Raw genomic sequence first — 17070 nt, forward strand, 5'->3', positions numbered from 1 at the left:
AAACTCGCGATCGGTAGACCCAAGTTCAAATGCCACCTTAGGCTGAACACCTACCCTGGGCGAGTGTGCCAGACTCAGTGGGAAGGCCAATTCCACTGGCCGAGATTCATTCACTAATAAAATGCGACTTTGGGGGAACCTTGGTCAAGGTCTGCAGGTGCTTGTGTTCGACTGAGCCTGGTTGACGCCAGGATAGCGCATTAAATTGCCATTTGATAGAGAGATGGCCGCACAGCCCTGTCATGTGTGTAGTCCCAAAACATGAATATGACTTCTGTGGCAAAAATGCACTACATGTCAGCACTTGCAACTGACACATACAAAAAAAAAGTCAGGAGAGACAACAGTGACATTCAATGTCCAGAACTGTCGCCGGGCACAAAAACATTAAAAAATAAAAAAAGAATTGTTACACCATTTACTGGTAGTTTGCTCCATCGGATAGAAAAGGTTTTGTGTTTCATTTACAACTGGTTTACATGTAATCCAAAACAAAATTCACACACATCCAACAACAAATTATAGAATATTCAAAGCTTTATTGGATTATATAAAAAAAAGATTTTCTAAATAAAATGAGAAATTTGTGAAAACATAACAGGTTCTGTCGACCATCTCAGTGAGGTAAGTTTGATATGAAATGCAGAAATTGTTGGTCTTCACACAGACGTTTTTTCATGATGTGAAACGTACACAATGTGAAACATACACATGGCAATAAAATAGAATCTCTCTTTGGGGTGCACAACCTGTAAAACCAGAGTGACGTTTTAGGTTGAGTACTGCAACAACGCTTCTTTCAAAAAAAAACTATTATAAAAACCTGTGTTTGCATCACTAGTCTCCCACACAGCAAGGAATCGCAAAATCAGGAGAGTTCACCAGATTTAGAAACAAATGAAGGTCTTGATCACGACAACCCAGATGTTCAATTTGTGTGTCAGTTCGCATTTAGCCAAACAGATAACTATTCGTTCATTTTTAAGGTGGTTTACCAATGTTTCATAGATTCATCTTTCTCTTTCATCCTGTAAATGCATTAATTATTTGCAGCGTTTTAATTGGGCTATTTTCGCTGACATGTAAAATTTACTAAATTAAATCAATGTGAACATGTAAAATAACAAAAGAAGGAATTGTTTTGCTTGCAAATCAGGAAATTAAAATCCAGTGAAATTGCTTAAATAGTGAAATTAAATGTCAGTGAAAATAAATGGGTTTACAATATAGCGTACAGACCACAGACCCACTTTTTTGTACATTTTGACTGAATATCATCCAAATCACTGAATATACCAATCGCAAACTGGAACAGATTCAACAAAAGTGGATTGTGGGATTGCTTTTTTTTTTCTTGTTTAACTTTCACTAAAAGCAGATCACTGACTATGAAACCACAGTAAATCACATGAGTACATTCTCTGTGAAATAAAACCTGCACATAACATGTCCTCTAACTCCATACCTATCCAAGCCTCAAATCAGACCAGGATATGTACAGGAATGAAAAGCATACTTGGTACTGTATTTGGTCTACCTCATCCACCCACTAAAAACATGACTCAGATTTGACTGTACAATTAAAACTGAGAAATTACAAGCAAACATCAAGAACAAAAGTTTAGTTAACAAAACATTGAAAAATTAATTACTTTTTTTCCAAATCACATTTGTTCGCTTAGTAGTGCATGAATTTACATAAATGATGTTTCTATGGTAATAAAAATAGTCATGTTTTAATGATCCAGCAATGTGTGTGCTTCTGTTAAAGACATCTTTCTAATAGAACAAATATAATATTTCTCTTTAAACGATTGATGCTGTATAGTAGACACAAGTTTGGTATAGGTGAGGAGTTAAAATCCTTCTGTGAATTGCCAAGAATGGAAATTACATACTGCATTCGAAAAAATCAGTCGGCCATCTTGAATCATATAGTCTGTTGACATGCTGGTCTGTGTACATTTCAGACAGCATGTAATGAGATAGAGAGTAACAAATGATGTGTATACAAGCCTAAAACATTACCTATGTGCGCCACAGTGCAAAGCGGATCCAGTCGGCAATCTTGGAAACAAATGTGATGAAGCTCGTTCATGCAAATGGACTTAGGTTTGATTGAATCATGTGGAAAATTGCTTGTCCCACACACATGCAGGGGTTGGTGACCAGATAGACAGGACAAAACAGCAACATTGCCAGCTAACTTATGTACATCTGCAGTTTGTTTTGAAGTTGTTGGATCATACCATTTTACAAGGGTGTGGTCAGCTTTATACAATTATCTAAATTTGTTTTGTTTGTTTGCTAATTATTAAATTTACATTATACTAATTATTATTGAAAATAAATCAACTTTTGAAATTTGACTTGTGAAATACTTTGACTCTCTGAACTTAGTCAAAACTTATTTAATTGTTTTTCCAACAATTGTTCTTTTGGGTGTCCCTCAGTATCAGTTGGACATACCTTTTTGTGATATTGGTTTGAGCCAACCAGTTCTGATCAGGTATCCTAGCTTAGACCACACACATAACAGTCTGCAATTTAGCTGGCGATGATGGTGTGTAAAACATTATTGTGACAACTGTAAGTCATGAAGTAAAGACCAATGATTCCAATGCTGTTACTCCCAGAGAGTAACCACTGTCTGCTTTGTTATTTGATAACTTCCCAAGAGATGCACCGTGTCTCGGCAAATACGGATGTAATTTACCATATATCAAATCATTATGAATATAAAAAAAACAACAACCAGTAATGGCAGAACAAGTTAAGAAATCAACACTTTTCAGAATAAATGGGCATGAATTGTCATTAGTTATCAAAGTTTTTTTACAGGTATTATAAAAGATGACAGTAAACAGAAGAATAGCACAGATATATGGCACAAGTAGAACAAATTTCCCTGAAAGCTTCATTCATTTGTACATTGGAGGAAATAAATTACAATATGATTACAAACTTCCCCACATATTACACCACGCTATAGTTTGAGTGTTGCCAGATACTCCATTTTCTGTTTCAATATCCCTGAGAGATTCTGTGAAGACTGTTTGTAACTCTCTTCTATTTTCTTCCACATCGATGACTCAAGTTCCCGGTCACTCTGAAATACAGAATAACATTTTATGATAAGAATTCACTAAACACCCCAAAGTGAGCCCTTTTTCTATCCTTCGCAGATAACTAAAATATGATTTACCATTTACCATAGCAATAAATTTTATTTTATTTCCCACAAAACAATTTCCCAAATTTCTTTGTCAATTTTGGATCAAGTCAACTTAATTTCTTATAGTTGAAAGGTCAGGATAAATATTGATAGAAAAAATGTGAACAAATTATTTCAGTTTATTTTGATTGTGTGAAGGACAACAAAAAGCTAAAGTTTTTACAATGAGAAAAATCTTGTACTGCCGACCCCAACCCAAGAAAATCAAATTTAATTCAGCTAAAATTTTTGCAGTGGGAAAAATAAGTTAAGGTAGAAGCCTACTCAGAACTAAAAATACTTCAAATTTAGTCATTTTTCAATACATTTTACTCCAGGGCAATATAAGGATATAGACAAATAACAATTTTATGATGACCACCTTACATAAATGCAATTGATTGACAATTAGAAACTTTAGAAGGAGAATTTAGTTTCCAGAATCATGATGTGCTATATTTGTTTTGCTTTCATCATAAAATGGATTTTTTTTAAAATATATATACCATATTAGCTCTATTAGTGACACATCTGCAACAGAAGCACAAGCAATCCAATTGTAGTATTTAAAGCGAGAGTGTCGTCACCTGTGCACGCGCAGGAATCAAGTCCCAAGCGATGATAAAACACTAAGAACGCAAAAGCTCATGGGTAGACGCTTGTTTGTAAACAATGACACGCTATGGCCACCTGACGCATGCGTAGGTGACGAATCCCACGCTTTAATGTAACACGACTCATTTTGACCATAGCTGTCATTTGTGTATGTGGATACGTAACTAATACAGCAAATATAATACTTTTTATGTCTGTGTCCTTTTATATTTAAAAAGAGTTATTTTTGTACCCCCACCCCTAACCTTACCCTCCAGCACTCCCCATTTAATTGTACATGCCCCTCCTAAGGACATCTATAGTTATCTAGAGGGGGAATATACAAATGAATTGTGTAACTGGGAGTGAGTGTTAGAGTTAGGATTAGGGATGGGGTGTACAAAAGGAACTCGATCTTGCCTAATATTTTTTCGTAGATTTTTAATGGTCACCCCTAACAAAGACTATTTCAGTTTCCTTGAACACGATTATTCATAAATCATGATAAAGTATTAGTACTTTTTTTTTGGGGGGGGGGGGGGGGCAGTACACTCACCTCACTTAGCGTCTCCTTGTCAACAAGGCTTAGTTGACTGAGATCCATGGATACAAACACTGGGTCAAGGTCTAACACAGCAATATGAACCGTATCAGCAAACTGCTGAATGCTGTCTAAGAACTTCTTGTAAGTTTCAAATATTGCAGGCTTAAAAAAAAAAAAAAGATTTTTAGGTAAGAACTAATTCATACATTTTACTGCAGTGCTTGTATACAATATACAGCTAAATATACAGGTAGAAAAATAAATAAATACCATTGCTTGTGGAGCTTCTTTCTTCTTTCTGTTTCGTTTATTAATTATAGATTTAATTGGTTTTAATAATTTACAGCACACACCAGAGAGAAGCGTGATATAACCGATACTCTGCAAAGAGACGTAAACGTTAGGTAAATACCAGTACATACTCACCACCGGTGTCACCTTTGACTCTTACCCCATCGATGACAATTTTGACCACCAGTGTCAACTCTGACTATCATTAACACTCGCAATCAATCAAGGTTTAACAGCACATACCACTATCATATAATCACGCAGACATGTCAATGTACAGATTTAGGTTGACAACCATACTACGCTCACCTCTGTTAAAAGCACCATGTTGGGTAATACAGAATAATGCAATTTTTTCTGTCCATCCTTCTCTGTCACAAGACTTTGTCTATTTTTAGACAGTGTATCTTTAAATAAAGAAAAATATTTACATGAAGAAATATAGAACCATTTTTTGTCAATTCCTTGATTTTATTTACAATATCTGAGCTTAATCAGTTCTCTTACCATTGTAAATTAACAGTTCATTTAATCAAATAATTTTTGTAAACTCTACGTAAAAAATACTCCCACCAGGAACTATTTTATATTTGACCTGAGTAGAATAAATCTGATTGGACATGCCATGTGTGACCAATCAGAATTGGTGTAGCTTGTGACAATGGAAACAAAGAAACAAAACAATGAGATGTCAAAATGTCAAAGCAGGTGTACTCACAGCAAAAATTAGTGCTAAGCAATTGGACACTTTGTATTTTTAATTAAATAAGCTAAAATATACTGTGGAATACTTTATTTTTGCTGGAATTAATTTTCGCTGAAAAGGCTTTTTGGGCGTTTTGTATGGAATTTATTTTCACTGATTTTTGATGAGTTTAATGTGAAATATAGAAAAAAAAGTATATTCGCTGGATTTTATTTTCACGGAATCATCCCTTCAGCGAAAATAAATTCCAAGCGAAAATAAAGTATTCTACAGTAGTAGTGTAGACATAACACACACCGACTCCAAGAAAGTCAGAGACTATGATTATTATTAACACAGTTGATAGTGATTACTAATATTTGTTGATGTTGGTGCGTTAATGGCCAAAAAAATGACCTTTGTCTTGTGAAGGCTTATAGCAAAATATACGTCCTAATCTTTTAACCACCAGTTCCCTGTTTTCATCACAAATCTGCACTTTCCTTCAGAAGATTGGGACAAAAATAGACAAAGTTTTTGAGTGAAAAATGAAAACTGACTCAAATTGCGTCTGTTGGCTTCAAAATTAGCGTTCATTTACAGAAATATTGAAGAATGTAAGAAAAAAGCGCAGACAAATTTGGGTAAAAAATGGTCTGGTGGTGAAACGGTTAAAACACAGAAGGAATGGTGATTACTTTCTACCATTTAAATCATAATAAAAACAAAGACACAAATTCACCTTCAAGAAGTCTGAGTGTCTGTTGAAGATAATTCTTTATTCTCTCTTGTACCTCACCAGAGTTGTCTGAAATTCAAAGAAAGAAACAAAAATATATTAGAATTTTTTTCAATATTAGGTAAGGATATGCAACTTACATAAACATGTGACACCATATTTCCCCATCATAAGCCCATAACCGATTATAAGCCCAACTCTCTATATTTAGACATTTAACGAGTTAAGGGAATCCTAGATTATAGGCCCGGGGTGTTTTAACCGTTCGTGAACGACATTTATTAAAATATACATGTAAAAAGTGTCTTTAATTGCTTAAAAATCGTAATTGGTATGGTAGTTTGGTTCATGCTTTTATGAGAAAACTCGCATTAATTTCAGAGTGCATGGCAAACGTACGCAACATGGTTTGAACCAGTTCTATTCTGTTATTCACTCAAGATGAACCACAATGTTGCAATACTAAAATAATCCATATATCTGAGTGGTAGCTTTCGTGACCATCAAGTCATGAAACCTGGTCATTGTCTTTCTGAATAATCATGTCCATTAAGACTCTCGTGAATAGAGTTTGAACGAGTAAACTATTATTTGACGTGACATGTTGGTGACCGTGAAAGATACTTCCTCCACATTACCTTTTGAGAATTGTGAATCACCAGTTTTTAATGGGAAAAATCACCTTTTTTTTATCAAAATCAGTGCCAACAGATCGCATTTTAACATCGGAAAATTTTGTCAGTATGACACACATTTTAAATAGTTAATAAAAGACTTGACCTTTGACATTGTTTCAGGTCAAATCGTGCTGAAAAACATGGTGGAAATTGCTTTGAATCAAGCGTACAAACAAAAACATCCCGCAACGAAGATAATGTTTAATGATCTTGCCTTTGACAGTTTTCCCACAGACCTTACCCATTATTACACCGTAAATTCAGACGCTGTGTAAATCGCATTGTAATAAAATATGTGTATTTTTATGAACATGTTCGTTTCTTTATTGTAAAAGTGTTGTTGAAATCACTGACGACTCGTTTGTCATTTTTTTCTTTCTTCCAAAAGACGTGATATTCCCATGAGCACGGCTTGGTGAATGAAAGATGTAATTTTTCGTTGACTGTAAGATAGTCACTACATTAAAGGGGAGCAGAGGTGTGGCTTTTGACACTCTGTACATGAAATTTGAGATCTATGAATGAATTCTGTCGATAAAAATAACTTGTATGTGCTGCGAAATAACCTAAATATCGGGTATAAAACGGGCTGTGAAGCAGACAACAAACGTCTGCTTTTCCTGGCGTCATTTCGCCTCTAGAGGGCCAGTCAAATGACGTCATCAGTGAACACTGATAATTGAACCCATTCATGCTCGTATGTCAATTCCATAGAAATGCTACTATGAAAGGCCTTGTTAACTGACAACTTAAAAGTTGTAACATGGCGAGGTGTTGTGTTATGAATGCCATAACGATTCATGTTAAGTTTCTCGAAATCCCAAATAAAAAATCACATTGTTGGTTGCGAGAAATCAGCAGAAGAACTAACCTGAAACTGAAGACACGTACAGCGCTCTAGCTATAGTAAACAGTGAGTAAATAAATATTGTTTGAGTTAAAAACTAAATTAGAAATACGCTAATATCACTTGAACTACAGTAATCATTTCGCCCAACTTCCCACTTTTAATCGACCGCTTATCGCTTAATTTCCGACCGCACTGTATTTTCCGACTGGAAAACGACCGCATTTTTATCGTAATTTTTCTCTCACCGACCCATTGAAAACACTGACCGGTCGCCCAAACACTGGTCACTTGCACAGGGGTGATCGAAATAGTAATTTTGAGTGATACAGTTTAGGGATACAACGGGTACTAACTATTATTAAATTCCTACTCTTCAAATCTATACCACATTGTATCGTTCATGGGCGAAACTTCACCTGTGTCCAATATTAAATAACTGACTTTGCGTAATTATTAGGAAAGCGATATATTACAATGTTGAAATTTTTAGAGCCGGTACAACATTGTAAACAAATTTGCATAATTAGAAAAGCAGCGCACTGAGAAAATGACCTCAAAATATACAAGTTTGCGTACAGCACCGTCAGAACTAATAACAATTTTACAAGATCGACGCGCGGAGCATGAAAGAAAAAGATTGCTAAGGTAACGCGCCTGTTCAGTGCGTGACTTGGGGGTCAAACTTCGGTCAACACACACTTGATGTCAGCATCGCCGCGCAGTAAGTTACGCAATGAAGTACTTAAAGTTCAATTGCATCCCAAAATGATGTTGTTGATCACTCAGTCTTTTGCAAAATATTGTAACTAGTTTCCAAGCTTTTGATGCAGCCAGATTTATTTAAGTTTGTGGAAATATAATCTTTTTAATTTCCCAGTCCTTTCTGTTCATTCATTGTCTTGACAATAAGTGTGAATTGCTGTGCGAGCTTTTCGTACCCGACCGCTGTCAGACGGTGTCATGAAATCTATGCATAAAAGGCGGGCGACCTGCGGCTGTTTGATTTCCTACTCTCTCCTAAGCTAGCGATTGGTGAGAATGGTTATTAATATATTACCCGATGCACTTGTAAATCGGACAGTCATACCGCAATTGTGTTGAAACATTTTTGGGGCAGTAAGTAACGTCAGAATATTGTTTAAAATAAAATATTCCATCCCAATCAAATCTAGGTCAAAGGGTCAAATTGCGTGCATATAATTATAGATAGCTAAAAACTAAATATATTTGAATGTTTGACGGCTATTCAACATTTGTGCAAACCAGAATAAAAAAAGGTAGTGTATACAATAGCGATATGACTGAGATATCATGGCATTTGTTTACAATATTGTACCGGCTCTAGTATTTGACACAGATAAAGTTGTTCGCGAACGATACAGAGTGGTGTAGATTTGAAGAGCCGTTCAGAATATTCTTTGTATATCCCCAAACATTTTGTCTACTCCTGTGCCGGTGACCAGTGTTTGGACGAGCGGTCGGTGTTTTCAATAAGCGAGGCAGAGAAAAAAAACGGTAAAAATGTGGTAGTTTTCCGGTCAGAAAATACAACTGTGGTTCAAGTGATATTAGCATATTTCTCATTTAGTTTTAAATCGTACAATATTTATTCACTCACTGTTTACTATAGCCAGAACGCTGTACTGTCTTCACTTTCAGGTTAGTTCTTCCGCCGATTTCTCGCAACCAACAACGTGATTTTTTATTTGGGATTTAGAGAAACATAACATGAATCGTTATGGCATTCATAACACAACACCTTGCCATATTTCAACTTTAAGGTAGTCAGTAAACAAGGCCTTTCATAGTAGCATTTCTATGGGATTGACATACTAGAATGAATGGGTTCAATTATTAGTGTTCACTGATGACGTAATTTGACTGGCCTTCTAGAGGCGAAATGACGCCAGGAAAAGCGGACGTTTGTTGTCTGCTTCACAGCCCGTTTTATAGTCGATATTTAGGGCATTTCCCAGCACATACAAGTTATTTTTATCAACAGAATTCATTCATAGTTCTCAAATTTCATGTACAGAGTGTCAAAAGCCACACCTCTGCCCCCCCTTTAAATCCTCCCAAAAATCATCTTTTCTGAGGTGATCCTCAAGTATAAGCCCGCCCTTTATTTTCCTCGATTTTACATGTTGAGGCTCCTGGGCTTATGATCTGGGAAGTACCATAAATATACTGTACTCGACTGCATTAGCTCCCATGCCAATCCAAGCGCCCCCCCCCCCCCCACTTTTGCGCAATTTTTATATGCAGGGTCACATTTGGCAAAGCACCCACCCCTTCAAAACGCAACTAATTTAAAACTTGGTCTTGCTTAACGAATCTTGGTAATCATTTTTATATAATAAAGCGTGGATATCGACCGCTGTGAATATGTTGTGAATGCGTAGACCACGGTAACCGTGTGTAATGGCATCATGGCGGAAAGTGATTTTCATCGAGAATTTGTGTACAATCCAACACATTCGTCAGTGGAGATAACCATGAGAATTTTGACTCTGACTGTGTTCCAACAGTCACTAATGTTTTTAATTTCGTAAATTCTGGTGGTACGTAGTTAATATTGTAATTTTTTGTGATCATTTCTGTTTCTTCATTGTAAAAATCAATGACGAGGCAACTAATTTCGTAATTTGTCTTTCCCTCAAAGACATAATATCCCCCTCAATCTGTCACATGATGAATCAAAATTTTCATTTGCACTCTTTTTCGAGGGGGGGGGTGCTCGGGTAAGCATGGTTGAGTACGGTAATCTCATGAGGAGCAAAACTCTCATGCTTTGTGAGACTTGAAAGCACTCCTATTTCCTGTATTTTAACCAATAGTGTCACAGAATGCAAGGGACACTTATAAAAGTTTGAATGAAAAATAGAAAACACATATATTACCGGTACACGCTTTTTGTACCACTACTAAAAACGAAGAACTGAGATGAAAAGAAGTCAGTTCTTTCACAGACTAATACTAATTTTGATTAGAATTTCTAGAAATTTTGATTTCTTAAAAGTCCTAGGTATTAGTAATTTCATCACATGTTGTAGATATTAACAGTCAATTCCTAGCAAGCGAGCACAACTGAACAGTGTATCAGTGAAACAGTGCATTTAATAAAAATAGGACTAATGTATAATCATAAAATGTTGAAGTACGCAAACAGCAAACGTCAGGAGTTAGTTTACATGCAAGTTGAACTAGATTCAAGATGGAGTCATTCAAGCCTTGACTGCTTAACACTTTGTTAATTTTTTCTCAAATTGGGATAAATATTTGTTCATATTTTCTGTTTTTTTCATTGAATTCAGACTAAATGTGACATTACTTCTAGTTTTTGATCAAAAAATTTGTTGTCAAGCAATCTATAAATGGAACTATTTTGTAGGTGGTGCCTGAATTTGACTTTGGAGCTTAAAGGGTTAAAATAACTGAAAAAGAAATATTCCAAGGTTGAACAGCATGCAATCCATTGACAGAGAATGTTTTCCCTCCCAGTGCATAGCATTTGAGAAGATGTTTTATCATGAATGAGCTACTCATTAGCACAATTTATGCAACTGACAGGAAGTGCACTATTTCAAAACTCTCAGGCTACTTATAATTTCAGATAAATGACAACACTGACTTGACCTCTGACATTTGACCTTTGACTTACCAATACCATTGGCATGTAAATGTTGGATATCACTCGTAGCTTTCATCATATTTAATATGATGTTCCCATGGTTACCATTAAGGAAATCACTTGTTCTTGATTCTGGTGGGCCTTGGAGTGGGAACTGTGAAACAAAAATATTTCCACAAGTGAAAGATCTTGTATTAGGTACCTATCATGTTACCAATTTAGTATCTGCAGAATTTTTTATTTTCATTTAAAATATACTTCATGCTATGAAATGCATCTTGAAATAATATATATTTTATTATAAACTAATTAATTGAAAATGTTCTACCACTGGATAAGTGGAAATATCAAAATTACACTTATCGTAACAGTAGTTAGACACACATATCTTGTTGCTAAGAAGTCAGGCAGACATGTCTTGTCAATAAACAGACACACAGACTTTATTGCCAAGTAGTCAGTCAGACATATTTTGTTGCTAAGCAGACACAGACTTTGTCGCGAAGCAGACACACATATTTTGTTGTAAGCTGACACACATATTTTGTCGCTAAACAGACACACATATTTTGTCGCTAAGCAGACACACATATTTTGTCGTTAAACAGACACACATATTTTGTCGTTAAGCAGACACACATATTTTGTCATTAAGCAGACACACAGACTATATCGCTGAGTAGTCAGACATACATATCTTGTCGCTAAGCAGACACACAGACATATTTCGTCACTGAACACAGACAAACAAATAAACTTTGACGCTGTGCCAGACATACTTTGTTGATCTGCAGACAGACACATAGTGCTAAGCAGTCAGACTTTCTGGACATACCTTTTTATGCGTAACTGGATTCTTCTCCAGTTGTTCAAGATGTGTCTCAAACTCATTGACAAGCGTCTTTAGAATCTCTCCCATGTCTGGCGTTTCTGTGCCATTCTTATTTATATTGGTATTGACCGTGGGAAGCAGTAACCCAGCGGCTGTGAGAATCCGCAACACCAAACTCTGCAACTTCAGCCAACCTTTTTCTTGCTCAGTTGAATCTTTTTTATCTTCCTCACTGCATTGCCTGGTGGAATATTAATATTGGAATATTATGTTTCATTGTGGTGAACGATGATTAAATGATTTCGCAAATTATTGATGATTTCACAAAAGGAAACCAGGTGACTGCCATGAGCTAAGAATACACAAACAAACATCATGAGAATGTCTGCCACAATAGTTTATTGTCACAACATACATACATGCAAACTTACTTTTCCTCGGAATCATAGGACACTAACAGAGTAAAATCTCTGTTATCACTCAGCTCATCCCAGACAATTTCATCTGAAAAATAAACAAGAATAATATTAAATTTCAATGCTAGAAAATTAAAACAGTGCTCTTGAAACAACCAAATGCTACCGGTCACAAACCAAGTAATGATAAAAAAAACCACCAAATGTTACAAGTAACCACCCAATGTTACCAGTAACCACCCAATGTTACCAGTAACCACCCAATGTTACCAGTAACCACCCAATGTTACCAGTATCCACCAAACGTTATCAGTAACAAGCAATCATTACCAGTAATGACCAAATGATACGTAACTAAAAACTGAATGCTACCAATAACAAATAATGTTACCAGTACCAACTAAATACTACCAGTAAAACCAAATGGTAAATTATTAGCCAAAAGCTACCAGTTACAACAGAATGCTTCTGGTAATAACCAAATTCTACATTTCACTGTAAAGACTAACCTTTTTCAGGATTTATCTCCATATATCTAATTAAATCTTCAAATTTTAAATTGTTACTGTAAAAAAAACAACATCGAAAGTTTGTGAATTGTCTATGACTCGTGGTTCAATGCTTTGACCAATGCACAACACTCACTGCTAAAAAAACAAACAATTTTTTTTAAAGTTTACTTACGCATTTGCCTCTAGTAGTAACTCTGAAATCATCTTTTCAACAGTTATTGTTGTGTAATGCAGAGAATTATTCAGCTTTTGTCGAAATTTCACAAATTCTGGAATTTTTGGAAATGATCCATATTTGTATGCTGAGATGATGTACTCTGTGGTCTAAAAAAAATCACATACAACATACGAAAGGCTTTTTATACTGAAATAGTTTTTAAAAAGATATTCTATTAGCAGAACAAATTAAAGTGGGAGGGTCGTCACCTGTGCATGCGTGGGAATTGAGTCCCAATCGACGATAACAACACACGCTAAAATGCAAAGGCTCATGGGTAGACGCTTGTTTGTAAACAATGACACACTATGGCCATCTGACACATGTGCAGGTGACAACTCCCTCGCTTTAAGATCATGACCCCAAGATAAACTACCGTACTCGACCGCGTTAGCGCCCACCCCCCACTTTTGCGCAATTTTTATATTTGGGATCACATTTTGCAAAGCGCCCACCCCTTCAAAATGCAATTAATTTAAAACTTGACGACGCAACTAATTTCGTAATTTGATTTTCCCTCAAAGACGCAATCTGTTGAATAATCAAAATTTTCATTTGCAATCTTTTTTGAAGGGGTGCTCGGGTAAGCGCCCACCCCTGAAAAATCATGATTTTCTGAGTTAAGGCCCCTGGGTGCTAACGCGGTCGAGTACGGTAATAACTAACTGCATCATTGGTGATCAAAATAAATTCCTAAGGTTTGTTATGACAAATGTATATCATTGCTAGAACAATAAGTAATGAAGACAAAAGTACTCACATCTTTATGATTCACTGTGAAAAATTTGAGTGTATCATTGTAAACCCCTGAGACCAAGTGAAAATGACCAAGAGGTGCACAGTGTCTTGTCACTATGTATCTGAAATCAACAACACAATTAACTATTTAATTCAGTAATAAACCCAACACCTTGAAAATACAAAAAAACTAACACAAAAATACAATTTTATCTGAAGTTTTTGTTTTGTTATCCCATTTTTGTCCATAACGTGAAAATTCAAATAAAATTGAGCGATTTACATGATGCTTGGCAGACATTAATCTATAGATTATAATATATACAAAAGTAGGATATTCTTGACTGGCTGAAAACGCTAAAAAAAACGACCAAACCATGATGAATCAAAGTCTATCACCATGAGAAATTCGCCCTACGACCCCTCTCCTTAAACAAAATGCCTTTCATTTTTTGGCGAACTTTTGACAACTTTGGAACACCTTTTACCAAAAACTGTGAATTGAGTGAAGTTAAAAAAAATACAAGTGAGTTTCTACACCATATCACACACTATATGACAATTATGACACTGATATGGGAAAACAAGGATACGTACCCGATCGTATCTCGTTGCACGTGTTTGATTTCCATTTCTTCGTACAATTGCAGACAAGGTCCAAACGCACCTTGAAGTGAAACAGACAAATAACTGAGTAACGTCATTAAATGTACAAGATGATAGTACACCACATGGTGTGTATGACTATTTTACTAACAGATAACATTTCCAGAAAGAACATGCTTCAATGTTGTCTAGATTTATAATGTACCATAAAATTCCTAATTGAGGCCGCGGCTTAAAATAAAATTCATTTTTTCAATGGACGAATTCAGATGCGTGAAGTCTTGGTGCGGCTTTAATAAGAGCATTCACTTCAGTAACAGTGGGAATTTTTTTCAGAAAACAAAGGCCAGAAGGGATAATGATAAGCTAATGAAATGCACGACACTCGATTACAACTTTGTTGCAATTCCAAGCACACTTTCGGATTTTTACATACAGACAAACTTATACACAAACGAAATTTCACACTGTATAACATACTGCACAATAAATAATATCTACAAATAGATTTGTATGCATTTGCAGATTAATGTACCATACATGTATACTACAATCTCTTGAGTAGAGGTCATTCTAATTCGTTAGCACTGGTATAGGTCAGACCTGAGAGAGAGTCGTCTGACAGTCGATTTCGTTCGACTATTGGCATGTTCAACTTCTGGCAGAGTGACTGCACCTTCCATGTTTAATTTAGACATCAGGGAAATTACATTCAATCAAAAAAAATGTTCACACGATAACAAAAAAATACTCAGTATGTTTAATGTAATATGTATTTATTTTATTTTTTTTGATAACAAAAAGTATATTCTAAAAGAACTAAAAACAAAAACGAATGCATTCGTAGCAAATGATCACGGTAAGGCAATCCAGCCAGTGATGCTACGTTTCACACAAGTGAATAACTTAGGCAGAGGGTTCTCTGAACCCGCCTATTCACATAGTTCATACCCACCATAGACTCTGGTCAGTCAAAATGACTATTTTGAACTGTAGGCATTAATCAGCAATTCTGCCGGTGACGGAGAGATAGAATCTAGGTCAGGGGAAGCCCCATGACCCCAAGATTCTTTTTCCCTTACGTCACGAACCACGTGACCGAGCCCATATGGTGACGCCATAGACGGCTGTACAATCACTCTGATTCCTTTCCCCGCATCGAGGACTTAGACGAACGCTACGGAAAGAGTGGGGTGGTTGGGGGGGCCAGAGTCTATGGTGGGTATGAACTATGAGAATAGGCGGGTTCGGAGAACCCTCTGCCTAAATTTATTATGTTCAATTACCCACCATAGACTCCGGTCAGTCAAAATGACTATTTTGAACTGTAGGCAGAAGTCAGACGCCAATAGGTGGCGAGTTTTCCAAGCAAACAGAAAAATGATGAAAGTCGCTTCCCAGTCCGGGATGAAATACAATAATCACTCAACACTCTGGTTAAGGCCCAAAAAGGGTGGTGTCTTACCTTGCCTGTGCTGTCCCCGAAGCAAGAAGCCAAAATGCTGCTACGGTGACAGGGTTCGATGTGCCCGAGAAAGCTAGACCCCAACCCAATTCTGGGGGTAGTAAGCTTTTGAAGTAAAGACCGAAACAGTTCTGCATGAGGGCATAGGCCGCAAAGCGGGACCTGGGAGTTTCCAGGGAAGTGCTGACGGTAGAGAAATCCGTCCGCATAAAATGCCGAGACTGACTTATTGCCTATGCGCAGGGACCCTTGTGGTCGCTCGGGCTGGGTCAGCAAACCAAGACTGACCCACTACGACGGGACCCAATCTAAAGAGACCTTCCTCAATGGATACGGTGTCTGTTAGGTGGTAGTTGATAAAGACGTTCTGCGTTCTCCAGAAGCCTGCCCTCCGTGTATGCTCGAGGGGGCACCTGACGCTAGCACCAGTGAGTTGGCAATCACACGGACCTCATGCGCTCATACTTGGTGTCTTTGCAAGCTCTGTGTCAAGGAAGTTAAAGGATTATAGACCTCCAATACAGTCGCAGTAAACCACCTGTTTATGGAAGTGGGGAGGTCGGCCTATCCTGCCTGCCTGGGCCGTAACACAAAGACATGTGCCTGGCACCCCGTCCTGAATCCTTAGTACGGTTTGGTAGCAACTCTGTGCTCAAACCGGGCAGAGAAGCAATTCCTCCTGACCCCCCGGGCAGACAAAATTTGACAGCCGGGGGATGACGATCGGGTGAGGATCGTGTCCTGGGATTTGGTTCTAGGCGAGAAACCCGATTCGTGTCTTTCGCACAACTTGATTGTTCATAACGGCGGTACATCATCCGAGAAGGACAATTCCCCCAGCTCTGGTCAACGCCTCCCTGAGGTGGTGCTGATCAGAGAGGCTCAAAGGGCGGTCTGCTCAGAGCGGACAACACAGCCAACAAGTCCGAGTTGGGTGGTTCCCTTGTATGGGGTCTTGGAGATGGATGGTATGAATTAATGTCCCTTCCGCTACACTAATCAGTGTATGCTCGCAGCCTAGCAATGTAGGCTGCATTGGTGGAATCCCTGTTCGCCGTG

At 37.1% G+C, this 17070-nt stretch overlaps 1 protein-coding gene across 1 annotated transcript in view; it reads right to left on the reverse strand.

Moving 5' to 3' along the window:
- Positions 1-519: 519 nt before the first annotated feature.
- Positions 520-17070, reverse strand: part of LOC102802070 (N-alpha-acetyltransferase 25, NatB auxiliary subunit-like) — a 33828-nt gene continuing 17277 nt past the window's right edge. The window contains exons 13-24 of the mRNA XM_085491727.1: positions 14538-14607; positions 13963-14062; positions 13158-13309; positions 12983-13038; positions 12489-12561; positions 12061-12298; positions 11256-11379; positions 6071-6136; positions 4953-5050; positions 4623-4733; positions 4365-4514; positions 520-3109 (exon numbers count right to left, since the gene is read on the reverse strand). Coding sequence (XP_085347853.1) covers positions 2987-3109; positions 4365-4514; positions 4623-4733; positions 4953-5050; positions 6071-6136; positions 11256-11379; positions 12061-12298; positions 12489-12561; positions 12983-13038; positions 13158-13309; positions 13963-14062; positions 14538-14607 — 1361 coding nt within the window. The 3' untranslated portion in view covers positions 520-2986. The remainder of the gene's footprint in view (positions 3110-4364; positions 4515-4622; positions 4734-4952; positions 5051-6070; positions 6137-11255; positions 11380-12060; positions 12299-12488; positions 12562-12982; positions 13039-13157; positions 13310-13962; positions 14063-14537; positions 14608-17070) is intronic.

The sequence above is a fragment of the Saccoglossus kowalevskii genome, chromosome 16, assembly GCF_978046115.1.
Source record: "Saccoglossus kowalevskii chromosome 16, keSacKowa6.1, whole genome shotgun sequence".
Taxonomy (NCBI): domain Eukaryota; kingdom Metazoa; phylum Hemichordata; class Enteropneusta; family Harrimaniidae; genus Saccoglossus; species Saccoglossus kowalevskii.